This window comes from Dipteris shenzhenensis, chromosome 31, assembly GCF_047967505.1.
Source record: "Dipteris shenzhenensis isolate YYH24624 ecotype China chromosome 31, Dip_SZ_1.0, whole genome shotgun sequence".
NCBI classification, from domain to species: Eukaryota; Viridiplantae; Streptophyta; class Polypodiopsida; order Gleicheniales; family Dipteridaceae; genus Dipteris; species Dipteris shenzhenensis.
The window spans coordinates 12,658,264-12,673,735 of record NC_141626.1 but is presented as its reverse complement, the minus strand read 5'-3'; the positions used below and the strand labels follow the sequence as shown (position 1 = coordinate 12,673,735).

Genomic DNA, 15,472 nt, shown 5'->3' with positions numbered 1-15,472 from the left:
AAATGACATAGACTTTCCGTTGATGGACAATTGAGGCTTGGACATGCGATTGGCTGGCCTTAGTCAACCAACCACCTAAACGTTTCCCGAGAGTTATGCCAATGATGTAGCATCATCTACTTGAGCATTTTGGACAGCAAGAGCACTATTCTTTGCAGAGCGATAGTATTTGGCAACATGCCTGTATCTATTGCAATTGAAACATCCAAGCCTCCCAACCGGTAAGCGCTTGCGAAACGATGATTTAGCATTGGTTTGAGATTGTTGAACATCATTTTCCATGGGAACAACTGTGTCATAGTTTGGTTTAGAATCATTCGAAGGATTAGACTTTGTACCTTTGAACATGTCGCCTGTAATATAAGACTCAATCATCTGCGCAATCTGAATAGCCTCAAAAAATGTTTTTGGACCCTGATCTCGAGTACATTGAGAAAAATCATGTCAAAGCTGTGGCCACAGGAAAAAAAGTTTCATATCCTCCGACATAGTTGAGTCTGTGCACAATAAAAGTTGATTTTAACTTCACCACAAATTGAGCGATGGGTTCATGATCCTTCTGATGCCGGTCTTGTAACTACTGCAAAGCAGTCTGAGTCACATTTGCGTGAGCAAAATTTTGTAGAAGTTGATTTCTAAGGCTTGGCCAATGATGCTTGATCGACTCATGCTGTTGGATGAACCATGTCGCTTTGAGAATTATGCGCAACTCCAGAGCTTTCCTTTCATCCAACCAGGAGTCATAATCGGCGATGTTCTCAAAGTGATCGAGATCCATAGGAGGACATCTTTAGTTGGCAATCTGTGGAACGATTTGGGCCATACCTTATTGTCTCTGGATGTGGGATTTGAGGAAGAGGTGTGATATGAAGCAAGGAGAGACATGAGGGCTTGACTTGTCTGGGAAATTGGGACATAAGATGGAACACAGGGTCGTGTGGTTGTGGTTGGTGAGGTTCCTCCATGTGCTGCTCTTGTGGGTGGAAATGACAAGCGGGTGAACTCGGAAATGGCATGGCATCTCCACCAAAACTGATGTGAAATGCTGCAAAGGCAAGAATAGAGAGAAACTGCTTTTGCTCTGAAAGGAGCATGCTTCTTCCTTTTATTAACATGAAATCACAACTACTAGTAACTCCCAGCAACTGCAACAGGCGTCAAGTGACATGTCAAGGGACACGTAGGATGCCACCTTGGATGAGGGTCCTTACTCTTTCAGAGTATCAAACAAAACTAAAAATTACAAAAGACATAGCTATGACATTAATCGGACACAAATAAAACCAAAAAGGAAAAACTGGAATCAATATGTGTTGACTTAACAATCTAATTACATGAAAAGGTTGAAATTAGTTAACATGAGAATGAGGAAGTGAAAAAGAGGAGAAGAGGGAGTTGGAAAAAAAAAGCGAATGTAGAATGCACAAAAGAGGGAATGCAGAATACGAAGGCCGAATGCGGAATCGGAAAAGAGAAGTCGGAATGTGGAAAAAAGGGAATGCAGTGTGTGAAAAAGAGGGAACAACCCATTTTAGATCCCAGGATCCAAAAGAGGCACTACACGTGGACCATGGGATTGGACAATTCATCGAGTACACGTGGCGTTCCCATGACCATCCATGTGGGGCGAGGGCGAACGGGCCGACGGGGGACATGGTGGTGTCCGGGATCCGGGATCTGGTGAGTGGGAGGGGGAGGACACTGCCCTGGTCGGAAAAGTTGCCTCCGGGGAATGTCCTCCGGTGGGGAACGTTCTTCGGGAGAATGTCTTCCCGGAGGCCATTCCCCTGTACGTCTTCTTCTTGCTAGATCCTCATTGTCATGGATTGACTACTTCGTAAGCTCCTGAGTCCTCGCCATCGCCATAGCCATCGCCCTCATCAGAGCTCCATGGAAGTCCTTTTCCAGCGTGCAAGATCGTTCGCCAGCGAAGCTGCCAAACGATCCCAAGACCTCGCCATCGAAGCTGCCAAATTCTCGCAGGAACTCGCCCTCGAAACTGCCAAACGATCCAAGGAAATCGCATTCGAAGCCTCCAAAAAGGCCGATCAATTGAAGGCCCTTGCTGTCGAGATCAGCCCCTCCATTGCGTCCGTCGGTGCCGGAATCGGTCCAGGTCCATTTAACTCCACGTCTGTCTCCGAAGAGGAGCTTGCACAGTACGGAGTTTCCCATGAGCTCCGCGAGTTTGTGAACGGCCTTACCATCAATACGTTTCAGGATTTCCCTTCTGAAGACCCGGACTGTGAGTGGTGTCCCCTGAGCCTTTCTCATCGCCAAAAGTTCTCTGTTTGGCAAAAATTGCTGTGGTGCTAATGCATTGTTTCTTGGACTGCGTCAGCTGGTACGACGGACGATCTAAACATCGGAACTTCGAATACCAGGCAAGATCTGACAGAATGGCAGGAACAACACGCTTTGCTTGTGCTCAAGACTGTGCCAGTGAGTTGCCTTCCTCCTCAAATATTGGCCAGGATTGTTTCTCAGTTTTGGAATTTCGTCAAAAATTTTTTTTGGGGGATTGTGACCTTTTTCTGTAAGCTGGGGCAGAGCATCAAAGTATGATCTCTTGAAGTGTGACCAGCTAGCTCAGACTGTTCCTAAGGCCTCCTTCTGCTTATTACTACCACCTGTAGGCAAGACAAGGCTCGAGAGGTGGGCTCCAGAAAACAGCATGTATTGAGGAGGAGAAGAAAGCAAAAGCTGTAACTGGCAAAATCGGAAGAGTACGGCATATGCCATCGTCTTTCACTTCCAAATTGGTTGGCAAGACGCTTAACCAAGTGGCTCCCTTGCTGCATTGCTTATTGCCATGCACTCCGCCTTATTGGTGTGATTAGCTTAGTGCTACTCCCAGAAAGACCAACCCCAAGGGTATATTCACCCCTTTGATCCTCGAAATTGCATGTTCTCTTTCAAATTTAGTCCTTCCATCTACAAGTATACCTTCACAACCAATCAAGCCTGATACTTGTCCATGCTTCTACTTTCTGATGTCTAATCTTGACATGCTAGCCTAGAAGCAGCTGAAGTTAGTCTAGTAATGGCTTGTTGATTTACAGACCATCCAACAAAGAAAAGTGCAGCACAAAATAATGTTCGCCTGAAGAAAAGCATATTTTTGCAAAGATTACCGCAAAGCAAATGCCTTAAGGGCTAGATTAAGAGAGAATATGTCTTTACTGTTGCTCACGGTTTATGCACGAATGAGCCCTCCCAGCAAGCCTCTACAGATGTGGAAGGGCTGTTTGTCATGTCCCTCCCAAATCTGTGGTGGTACATAGAATCATATCTGGTCCAAATCATCACACAGACTACTGATTGGTTCTACCCCAAAAGTGAGAGGTTCCAGATTGTTTTTCTATTGTAATAATTGTAATAGCAGGGCTAGTACTATGTTGGTAGTTTGTGAGCATGCAATTCGTTTTTGTGTATTCACCAATGTCTCAATTCTTGCACACAATTTTGGATTTAATTGGTATAGCAAGGTAATATGATGTCATGTTATTACTGCTATTGTTTGTAGTTTGTGAGCATCAATTTGTCGTTTGCATGTCATCATTTTGTCTGTTCTTCTGTACTATGTGCATGGAAAAGAAAATGTTTTGTGAACATTTGATAATAGCTCAGGTAGGGGAATGTATTAGCTTTCACAAAGCTGGATATTAGATGCTCACATTCAAGGGTGTTGATTGTTTGACAGGAAATATCACAATTTCGGTATCTTTTATGTCCAAGGCAGATGAAGGAGAGTCGATTTTGGAAGATCTACTTCACACTTGTAAGAAGCCATGTGTCACCGTGAGTATCTAGACTTGGCTTGTAGTTTAGTTTCTGATATTGATGGTGCAAGTTGACTGCAATGGTGGCTCTATTCTGTACCTCCCTCTCCCTCTACACTGTTTTTTTGAGGTTCTTGAAGTTGCACATGATAGTTTACATTTTGTTATTGATGAAATTCCATTGTCACTTCAATTTGTTGTGCCCAATCTATGATGCCAGTATCTACTTGAAGATTGAGCAAGTCCTCTGAATTAGTGCGTATCAGCTAATTTTTCCATTTGCACCTTGCATTTGTAATAAGGAACGATTCTTAGTAATTTATCCAGCCAACTAAAAGGCAAATTTTAGCCTGCTCATTCTAAATTCTTAACCCCACCAGCCTTAGAAGGCAGTTTCGGGAGAGTGAGATAGCGTGCTCAGAGAAAATAACATCAGGAATATATTAAAAAGCAAACGTTTTCATTAATGATTAATTAAAACTTTTAGAACAGTTAACAGTTAATAATCGAGTTTCATTGTAGTAGAACTGAGACGAAATTAATTTAATCAAGTGCAATACAAAATGGGTATCAGTGAGGGGGATTAGAGGTAGCTTGCAAGGGAGCTGACGGCAAGGCTGGAGCAAACGGGGAAATGCTAATAGTGCATTGCTTAAATCAAATAAATAAATAGCGCCAATAAAGGGGAAAATATGCATGACATGGGGAACTCCAGTCCATAGGTGAATCTTGCTTGCTGATAGGATACAATAAACTTGTCCTCCAATAGAAGAAAACTATCCTACTGTACCAAGAACGGATGATTCCTCCACCAAAGCCTGATCCCGGTTAAGTATGGTTGTTTGTTACAAAGGGTAGGAGCTTGCAGAATTTGCTAGAGTATAGAAGGAGTCTGGAGTAGACTTTGGAGTACTGAGAGAGTTTGTGGAGTAGAGTTAAGAATGGTGGAGGGCTGCCTATGTAGAAAGAAAGTTCATTAACGTCTTCATCTATGAGATTGAATAAAAACCAGAGCCAATAAAAGCTAAGGAGTGGGGCCACTAAGGCGGGCATCCACACCTAAGGCTGATGTCTCAGATGAGAATATCAATAGAGAAATACACTGCGCTATCTCTGTGGGAGAGTACACATATGATTGTCTGTATGTATGAGAGCCAACAAAGGAGGAAGGGGGGGATCCTCATCATTGGGCCAGTCGGTCAACTGTCCATCAGAATGTTGGAAACTCTGTATGCTGGTCATTGACCTTTTACCCATTTGGTAAACCTGCAATTGCTCTTTTTCATTCTTACCTGTTCAAACCAAATCTTGACGAATTGTCTTGGAGTGGTTTCTTCTTAGCCTGAAGTTTTGCTACACAGAAGCTGATGAGATAAATCAAAACGTGTTGAGAAATCTTTTGCAGGGATCACCAGTTGATGTCGGCTGATAAACCTTCATGATCTCTACCCTTGAAAATTGCACATCTGCTATAAACCTGGAACATTGAGATGTCTTTAACATTTGTCTTCACTGCCAAACCTTGCGTTCGCTTTGTAGTTGGCTGAAACGCTCTTTTGGAAAGATTGAATGTTATATCTTGCAAAGGAAACTTGAAGTAAAACTAAACCTTTATTTTGTCTTCTAAATTGCTTTTTTGCTCCCCCTTAAAAGTGTAGTGTCTTGGTTTACAACTTGTTTTCTTGTTGGTGTAAACTACAGTTAAATATTGGTAGATGCTTTCTTTTCGCCAGTCAAAACTTTTCATGCTGATTCTGGCTTTATCTATTGCCACCTTTTTAAATTGTATTTGCCACATTTGTCAAATTTGATGCCTTCTTTTTTTAAACCTTGTACTTTCTTTTGCGGGGATCAAAAAATAGACTTCCATTAAAACCCGCAAGAGCAAGCTCAAGGCGGTAATACATCATGCCGTGCATGAAAAGACTCCTCAAGAAGAGGTAAAAAATAACCAAGGTTGAGGCTGAAAATGCCACCTCAACCTTGTGGAAGACTTAGAGAAGCAGGGAGAGCCCCTCCTAGTAGGAGCTGCCCGAGAGGATCCCTGCATGCTTGTCTAGATGGCCACTAGTGCATGTAATGTATAGTGTCTGTTCATATACTGGCCATAGTGTGAGAGGGGTGAACCTGGGATCCATCCAAAGCCTCTATGCACCTGGGTCTCCAACTATGCCACGCTGAAATGCTGGCTAATATCTCCCAAGAAGAGTCCACTGAGGCATGCACAGCCCTGAAGGGTGAGGTAGGAACGTCATCCAAAGAACATGGCTCACATAGCCCATGATGGTTATGTCTCTCAAAGAAGACCTGAGACCCTGAAAGGGAAAGCCGAGCAATTGAGCCAAGTCACGAAGAAGGGGGAAGGAGCAAAAAAACTGAAAATCCTGGCAACCTTCTTCTGTATAACCCTTGCTTGTCTGCAATCCTATAGACAATGCTATATAGTCTCCACATCAGCATGGCAACGGGGACAAGTAGGATCAACCTTCGAAAGATTGTAGAAGTCTTAACTACTTCTCTTTGAAGAGTGCTTGCCAAAAGCTTCCTTTGTTGACACAACTTTGTATGATATAGGTACCTCACCTTGATCATGAAAACCTGCTGTGACTTTTGTTCTCTATGTTGATGATGCTGCTTGGTCAATTTTTGAAAGAAAGTGTCTTTTTCTGATTTGTGTATGCCACCCTATGTGCCATAAAGCCTTTCAATTGCATATCTGTCGACAGTATGGACGATCTTCTAAAATATCAATTATTTGCAAGGACCACTTAGTTCAGGTATATTGTTAACTTCTGATTGGATTGTACTTAAAAATACACTCATTGTTGCACAAAATGTTTATTAAAATCACCTTTTTGTATTTGCAATTTTCATTGTGTGAATGCTGTCAAAGCTGTACTTCGAAGCCTTAAAATTGGTATATGAAAAGCTCCTTGAATCCTGACTTCAGAGTGAAAGGTTATGGTTGGTGGAGGCTTTGTTTCTTTTGAGTTCAATTTGGACCATAGAGAGGGGGGTCATGGACTTGCAGTCAATATGTGGTGACCTTGAGTTACACTTGAGCTTGGTTGACCTGGTAGGGTTAACTTTAACCTTGGGTGGGTAGTTTAATTTGGAAGTACGTTAACATAAACCATGGTGAACTAAACCCAATGGTAAACTTGACTAAATCCAATTGATGTCATGGTGGGATTGTTACCACATGGCATGCGATGATAAGACATGCCAAGTCAATGAACTCTCACACAGAAAAACAATTCGAACACAATCTTAATCACAATCTCAGTCTCTGTCAGAGGTAGGTATCTCAATCTTTTTGGATCTTCAGTTCAGAAGTAGAAATTTGGATCTCGCAGAAATCTACCTTGAGATCCACGCGTGAGGAGCTATGGCGAAAATCTCTGTGTTTTCGAAGTCCCTTTCGTCTTTAGAAGACTATATTTTTGAAGTGCGAACCTGCTTTTTCCCAATACAGCCTCCCTTCTCCAAAAATAGAGCACAATTGCGAATTCGCATGTTCTCTTTTTTTTTAAAAACACTGGAAATCAGTCCTGTTTGGAGGCCCGTGTCTCCCAAATGGTACGAAATTTGGAAACGATCAAGAAGATGTCTTGGAACCGTCTCTTGATTCCCTACGACTTTGGTCTTCATCAATCTTTGTCAAAATCCACCATCTTGGGCCTCGAATCTGCACTCGAAAATCGTGCACGTAAATTCACGCAGAAAAAGCAGTCCAAAGTGCTTTTTCTAGATCTTCTGCCATGATCTTCTGGCAGTTATTTCTTCAACTAGATGGCTGAATCACAAAATCTGCAAAGTATCAAACCTATAGCCGGCTGAGTGATCTACAACGCTCTCTCATACATACTTTTTCCAAAGTACGTTATCTTCTGATACATATTTCTCTTTCAAAATTTGTCACTATCAGTGTTTGATGACAAAAATATCCAAAACTGTAAACATAAAATGTGAAAGAAAAAATAACAGAGTGCATTGAGTTGAAGCCTCACACAATCATGCAAATTTGCAACTGTGCTCTATTTTTGGAGCAGGGGGCTCTTTTGGGAAAAAGTAGGTTCGCACTTTAAAAAGATAGTTTTCCAAAGACGAAAGGGATTCTGGAAACGTAGATATTTTTGCCATAGCTCCTCGCGCACGGATTTCGAGGCAGATTTTTGAGAGATCCAAATTTTTGCTTTGAACTGAAGATCTAGAAAGAGATTGAGATTGATTTTAATACCTATCTTCGATAGATTGAGATTGTGATTGAGACTAAGATTGAGATTGAGATACTGGAGGTAGGACTCCGGGGTGGTTGGGCATAACTTTCTTCTTATGGGAAATATTTCCTTTGAATAAAGATACTCTTTCCTTTTCAATTGAAATTGTTTTTTTGTGAGATCTCGAGTTCAGTGACTTGGCTTATCTTAGATGACAGGGCATATTGGTGATGTGGTACTGTCTGGGAAGAAATGAAAATCGTAAGATTTATTGTCATGGTCAATGTGAGTTTGACTCATTACTCCTAAGATTTCAGATTTTGGGGTTTTTGCAAGACGGTCACTAGAGGGAACTCACGCGATTTGCTGATAATATTTGTAGGGACTTGTGAGGTGCTATCATGACTTGTGCTATCAACTCTTAAGATGTATAATATTGAGAATATTAGCCCCTCTTAGGCCATCTAGAATCCCATCAAGTCATAAAATAGGGTATCTATTCTTGATCATCAATTTGTTTAGTGCCCTAAAGCTCACACATGTTCTCCAAAGTCCATCTTTGTTCATGAAAAAAGCAACATGAACATAAGGATGACATACTTGATTGGATCAAACCATGCTCTCAAAACTCTTGGACTCGTTTTTGAATCTATTATTGTAACTTGCTTATTCTATAAGGCGGTCTATTTGGAGGTGTACTTGAAGGAATTACATCAATGGTGAATCCTCTGGTCTCTCAGTGGTAGACTCGTAGGTAAATTGTGAAGAGACTTGCTTTTACTCTTTTAAATGCTGTCTTTATTGACGGAAGGACTATTTGTTAGAAACATGGTGGAGAGAGAGGGAGAAAAGGTTAAGGTGTGAGGAAATGATACATGAATGAAAACATAATGAAAGGCTATCTTATTCATAATCATGAGAAGTACAAGCCTTATATAGGCTACTTACTCACACACTAGCACCTAGTGCATATGGGATAAGTCCCATAATGACACGTGGCACTCATACATGACTCCACACATGAACTAGTACTAGATCACCTAGTACTACACACCAACACATCACATCAACACACTCTTTGGCTATGATATCTCCAACACCCCCCTTTAGAGCAAAGAGTGTGAGACCCAACACGCAAGAGTAGACCGATCCCCCCTCCACCGCAATACTGCAAAGAGCAAGTCCAACTATCCAACACCTCCCGCGTGATAGTGACTTCTTAGTTAACTTGCGACCGCCAAGGGTAAACCATCACTCGTCACCTCCCCTTACTCTTAAGTGGGTGGTCAGTACCATCAAATCAAAGTAAAAGACAATACATTCATTTTTGGGGGGAAATCCAGGGTTGAGTACTTCTTATTAACTCCAAATACATTCAATTTAGACGGACAACTCAAGGCTGAGAACCTTCATCGACTAAACATAAAACCACATAGAGCTAAGCATCATCTACCACCTTAGAGAGGAATAGATCATGCAATATAGCAGATGAAGCTTCCTGCTCGAGTCCAATACATGTAGCATAAATATTCTTGAGCCTGTCCTGATTCTCCTTGGTTGAAGTAGTGAGGTCAAGTTGATGAAGCAATTTGTTGACCACCCTTACACCAATAAGTGCCAGTGCTTTGTCATGCTGCTCATCCCTAGCTGAAAGTGGTGTCGATGAGTCTTCACCATGAGGATGAAGCTTCATAGTGTCAAATTGAGATAGCAAAGGCAGCAAGCTGAAATAGATAACCAGCCAATAAAGGAGCTTGTCTAGGGCTCGGAATTGAGTCAGCAGCTTGAGAAAGGCGTGAATAAGCGTGTCCAATTGATGGTCTATGACCTTGGAGGTTGCAAAATGAAAATCCTAATGGAAATGCAGCAAGAATACTCCTCGAAATTGAGAACTGAGTGAACCTGAATCAAATAACAGCAAGTAGATACCCTGAAGTGCAAGAATTAACCAATAAAAGAGCACTTGTGGGCAAGATGAGTGCTCAAGGTGCTGAAGTAGGTCTGAAATCCTCACGAAGCTAGCTGGAGGGGCGCCAAATGCAATGATATAGTTCAAAATTTGCTAGATGAGTTAGAGGCTAGGAGCAGCCCCGAAAATGACTCTGGTGAAGGTGGTTCTGCAGCAGCAACTCCAAAACTACTTGAAAATGCAAGAGCAGCTCCAAAACTCGTCGAAAATGCCTCCAAAAGTGACGACAATCTGCAATAAATGCTCACTGAAGGTCGACTTCTGCTGCAACAGCCTGCAAACCCTAAAAACGGGGATGAAGCAACTCCAAAGTGACTTGAATTTCCACACGTGCAGGCGTCTCTTGGAAGGCGTATTGACCAGCAGGAAAAGAAGGAGAAACTGCACCGACTTCAGCTCCAAGTGGCTATCAAGAGCCTAGATGCTGCTCCAAGAGACCCGATCTGAGGCGGCTATGAAGGTAAGCTGTGGAGAGGTTAGGCAGGCAGAAAGGGGCGCAAGAAGCTGCAAAAGAGAGGCGAAATGAAGGCAGCAATGAAGGCGAGCTGTGGAGGTAGTAGGCAGGCTGGAAACGGAGGCAGAACTGAGGTGGCTGTGCAGAAACCCTACTCGGGTAGGAGCAAGGAGGAGGCAGCTAGAGACGAATTAGGGTTAAGAAGATGATGATGTGGCAAGGCAGCTATGGCAGGGTTAACCTGCTCTCATACCATGTTAGAAACATGGTGGAGAGAGAGGGAGAAAAGGTTAGGTTGTGAAGAAATGATACATGAATGAAAACATAATGAAAGGCTATCTTATTCATAATCATGAAAAGTACAAGCATGATATAGGCTACTCACTCACACACTAGCACCTAGTGCATATGGGATAAGTCCCATAATGACACGTGGCACTCACACATGACTCACACATGAACTAGTACTAGATCACCTAGTACTACACACCAACACATCACATCAACACACTCTTTGGCTATGATATCTCCAACACTATTTGCATTGCCCACCGTATTTGACTCATCAAGAAAACTCAAATGTGAACAAAGACCATTCTTGAATGGCTTTTTCACAACAGGAATCACAATTCCTGAAACTCTAGGCTTACATAGTAGTGAGGTCTTGGTCACAATGTTAAAGAGAAATCGTCTTCTGTTGATAATCGTAAGTCAGCTCTCTATGATATTTCTATGGCTGTCCCAAGTGTGACCGCTCCTGTGAGGAGTTCTACCATAAAGTCCATGTATTCAAGGCACAAGGCACCCTTGAAGATGAACATGCAACTTGGTACCAACTAGAGCAAGAGTAGTGCCGGGCAAAGGCAAATCATGAGACACTGCTGTCGTACTGGTACTCTGGTTCACATTCGTTTCAATACATAATGGCGAAGCAAACTCTGTGGAGGTGATATTATGTGTGAACCCGCATTGGAAATTTCCAATTCCACTTTCTGGTGGCTGGAATGGCATTTTGCTCCCTTTTTTTGGGTGGCTTACTCAAATACTCCTGCTCCTAAGTCGTAGTTTTGAAGTTAAAACATGACGTCAAGAGTGAGTCTTTTGTGGTTTATTTAAAGCAGCTTACACAGCATTTTGCATTCGGACTAAGCAGACTGCTGCTTTACTCTTTTCACAATGTTTTTTGTCATCAGGTACGAAGCACAGGCGATTGTGCACGGAGATACTGGAGTACCTGACCATGTCATGGAAGAACCTGTGGAGAGATCTGGGACATTATCAAATCCTACAGAGGCACCTCAAAAGAATGCCAGCATTGATGATCAGGATTTAGATGCATATCTGCTGAGTGCTCTTGGTAGTGGTATGTGTGAGAGCAATTTTCTACTTTGTCACAAACAATCTTGTTCTAATGTAATCAGAGTTTGCTGTTAGGATATGTCTCAAATAGCTATTATGGTGATTGTTGTGGGTCCCTTTCCATCCTGCATATTTTGCTGTAGGGCCTATTTTCTTTTGTGGCTCTTTATGTTGTACCCTCTTGCTATACTTCATTGTTTGAGCTATACAGTTGAGCTGTTCATTATCTTTTTTTCATTGAAATATGTCCTATGTGGTGCTGAAACTTAACTTGGCGTTTTAGAAAGTAAAATAATTTATAGGATCAGAGTAGTTTTCCCAATTTAGAAGATCAAGAACATAAAGATGGGAAATAGCTCTTGCCCTGATGGATATGTGGTCCCACTCCCCCCAACTTTAGCACTGTAGCTCCTAGGATTTCCTTGTGGCTCTTTGTATCGTAATTATCAGTGGATGTTGCACCTCACGAGGCTTCTGGTTTGAAATTATCTTATTGCCAGTTTTGAGTCCAAGACACTAACCATCCAGTATTGTCATGGGAGCAGATGCTGATGTTGAAGATGATGGCTTTGATGCTGATTTCGATCAACTTGTAAACAGTGGGGTATGTTGATTTTGGGTTGTGAGGGGTTTTAAGCAGGGATATATGAATGCTGTACTCTTGTTTTCTGTCTGTGTTGCTTTTTAATGTTTGTTGCCTTTCGGCTTTAGGCATTGGATAGCGACACTGAAGAGAAGAACGACACAAAGATGTCCAGTGTGTCGTCTGTAAGAATAGCTGCGACAAGCGATGGTTCATCAGACGGGGAGCTCGTAGAGTTTCCTTCTGACCTGGATATTCAGGCTAATATCTCTAAGGCAGAATGACAAGGCTTGTAAAAGACCTTATCTGTAAACTGCTGTATGGTATGTGGCATTGTTTAATGATGTTGATATTAATGGATAACACAATGGTTATGCAGATTTTGACATGCTTGTATTGGGCCTTTATAATTTTCTTGAGCAGACACCTATATCAAAGCTAAGGACTGTCAATTATGATGATTTCTAATATATTGGAATTTTAAAAGATTCCTAGCTTTCCAGCTAAGTTTAGCTTTTTGTAGGGTCCTTGAATTGAGGCATAGTATCTAGTAGGTGATTTTCAGGTTTTGGCGAATTTTATGCACATCCCTTATTTCTCCTTTCCTTCCGCATTATTTTTCAATACTTGGCTTTTCCATGTGCAATTATCACACTGTTAACAGTGAGTTGGACAAGGGCAAGTCCTTAAAATGGTGACTGTAGTCCATAAACTTCTAGAAGTGGTCTTTCAATAGAAGTCCAATCCATTGTGTACACAGCAATTGGAATGCGAGAAGGAAATTGACAGGGAAACAGCACATTGAAAGGTGCTATTTTGCCTCGTGAAGAAGTGCAGACGCAAAAAATTATATCTTCTGGATCGAGATCTAATGCTCTAATGTTACTCTAATGTTACAACCTCTGGATTAAAAATCTTATATTTTACTAGATGGATTTTTTGCCTTTTATTTTGGCAAACTAAGATTTAGCTCAACCACGACGAGATCTCAGGCCATCTTACACTCAACAGTTTTTGAGAGCGAATTTCAGACCACCACAAAACTTGAGTATTCTTATTGCTGCAATCATGCAGTGCTGAGTCATGCTACATGCAGCTTAGATAATTGGTATAGCCTTGGAAAGATCTATGTATGTGTAATTTGGTGAAACCATACAGTTGGAGTATGACAAGGCACACTCTCAATTGTTCATGACAATGTGTCTGGTGGGAGAAGCATCCTCTCAAACTATACTTGTAAGCGCATTGCAAAATTTCAACCTTGCAGGCTGATTTCAGAGTGAGGATCGTTTATGAAATTAGACATCTAGGCTTGATTCAACCAGACGAGGTTAGTTGTGTGATGGGTAAAAGGTTATTTTGATCCCATGTCTTGAAAAAATTTAGACAGTGTGTTGTTATTCGATACTGGTAAGAAGACTTAATGGTCTTATCAGGATGGTTACAACATTGAACGAACAGATTGTGTGGCCTAAGAAAATAGTATCTTGACTAGGTAAGCTTCTTCTTTAGTCCACAGTCCAATTAAGATCATGTTGTGACAAGGCATCTGCCTACAAAAAGAGAGAATTTTCACATTAATAATTGTGATATGATAAAGTGCATGGGAAATTAACCTCTCAAACGGATTTGCACATACAGAAAAGAAATGAGGATTCCATCTCTAATGTGAACCATGTTGCAACATGATGGAAGAACATGTGGCTGTGTGAATCGATTGATCTAGAATGACGCTGAAATGAAAAAATGGAAAAGGGGGGGTTGGAATCCTCTAGCATGCCAAAACTAGTTGGAAAGATGTACAACGAACGTCCCAAAGAGGAAAGAATTCTGCAAAAGTCTAAAGCTCCATCACTTTGGTCTATTGGGGTGGCTCAATGAGCTATACAAAGTTTACCTTTAAGTCCAACACTTTTGCTGTGCAATGGTGGCTTGATAGGCAGCTCTTTGCCCCTTGGCGTGAGGAGATAGAGATGGCCCCCAAACATGGCCATCCTCTCATTGATTTTTGCTATTTAGATTTGTGACTTGATCATGAATCTAGGACGTCATGAGCTTCCCTATTTCACTTTTGCTCCTCTTGCTATCTTGAGCTCCTTTTGTACCAACACCTTGGGTAAATAGGTGTTTGGGTCTTTAGCTGGATGGGTTTGGATAGGAGTGCTATCAAGGATTAGGGGATTTGCTGTCCTTAATGGATTGGCCTCACTAACGGTCACCTACATCCCCTTTGCTTGGAAGGTCTTTGCAATTTTGTTGTAACTTTTGATGGAATCAATGGCCACTTCTTTGTTTAAGGTAGCCTTCTAGGGTAGCTAAAAAAAAGAGTCTTGATGCCCCATAACATGCAACTAGTCGATGACTACTAGCAGCCACTAGCAAGTATTGGTGGGTGGATTTCCTAGCCTTTTGAATTCTCAGCCTTTGCTTTCTTTGGTGGTGGTTCTTTGTCCTTTTTACCACCCTTTCACTTTGTTAAAATTGAGGCCATTCAATTAGATATCTGAGAGATTTGGAAAATGGAGGTGAAGAGGAGAGCATACGTTTCCTTGAGATGAGTGCGCCTAAATAATGGGGTGTTTATGGTTTGTCGCCACAACTTCTTGTTAATTACTACTCATTGTTGTTGTCATGCCAGTCCTTTCGATCACTGGACCATCCTCATTGTGGATTTGTGACCATTTAATGCTACATGTTTTAGGGAGTTTATGGACCAATTTAGTGCTTCCCTCAATCATGAGAGAGAGAGAGAGAGAGAGAGAGAGAGAGAGAGAGAGAGCATATTGTGAATTCAGAGGGATATTGTGGATTATTGCTATGTTTGTTTATAGGGGAGGAGAGAAAGGGAGAGAGCTATTGTTGGTCATATGGTGCTGGAATAGAGACTATGGAGAGAGATCAAGGTATCTTACAATTTGTTCTACTAAAGAACATCAAGAATGAGCAACGGAAATGTATCACCCAACTTTATTAAACAAAAATCTTAGATCACAATGCAACAGACTGATCGTGGGCGTTATAAAGTTGAATGGAAGGATGTAGGCGACTTCTCCAAATATTAAAAAGGTGCATTTGGATGAAGCCCTTCCACATCATAGGCCCAAT

At 41.6% G+C, this 15,472-nt stretch overlaps 1 protein-coding gene across 2 annotated transcripts; it reads left to right on the top strand.

Annotated features, from left to right (window-relative positions):
• The first annotated feature begins 1,780 nt into the window (after positions 1–1,780).
• On the top strand, positions 1,781–12,924 carry LOC147881044 (BSD domain-containing protein). Of its 2 annotated transcripts, XM_087369780.1 has the most exons (6): positions 1,783–2,245; positions 2,342–2,442; positions 3,704–3,801; positions 11,619–11,788; positions 12,330–12,388; positions 12,496–12,924. In XM_087369780.1, exons 1-6 carry the CDS (start codon positions 1,891–1,893, stop codon positions 12,649–12,651), a joined length of 939 nt encoding a protein of 312 aa, XP_087225906.1. In that variant the 5' UTR covers positions 1,783–1,890; the 3' UTR covers positions 12,652–12,924. The 2 variants fall into 2 exon arrangements, with proteins under 2 accessions (XP_087225907.1, XP_087225906.1); XM_087369781.1 differs by lacking the exons at positions 11,619–11,788; positions 12,330–12,388; positions 12,496–12,924 and having other exon boundaries at positions 1,781–2,245; positions 3,704–3,805.
• The last annotated feature ends 2,548 nt before the right edge of the window (positions 12,925–15,472 follow it).

Excerpts from the sequence above, each read along its gene's own strand:
- LOC147881044 (XM_087369780.1), top strand. The coding sequence starts at position 1,891 with ATGGAAGTCCTTTTCCAGCGTGCAAGATCGTTCGCCAGCGAAGCTGCC. Across the intron at positions 3,802-11,618 it reads GTAAGAAGCCATGTGTCACC|GTACGAAGCACAGGCGATTG; the intron begins GTGAGTATCTAG and ends TTTTGTCATCAG. Across the intron at positions 12,389-12,495 it reads ATCAACTTGTAAACAGTGGG|GCATTGGATAGCGACACTGA; the intron begins GTATGTTGATTT and ends TTTCGGCTTTAG.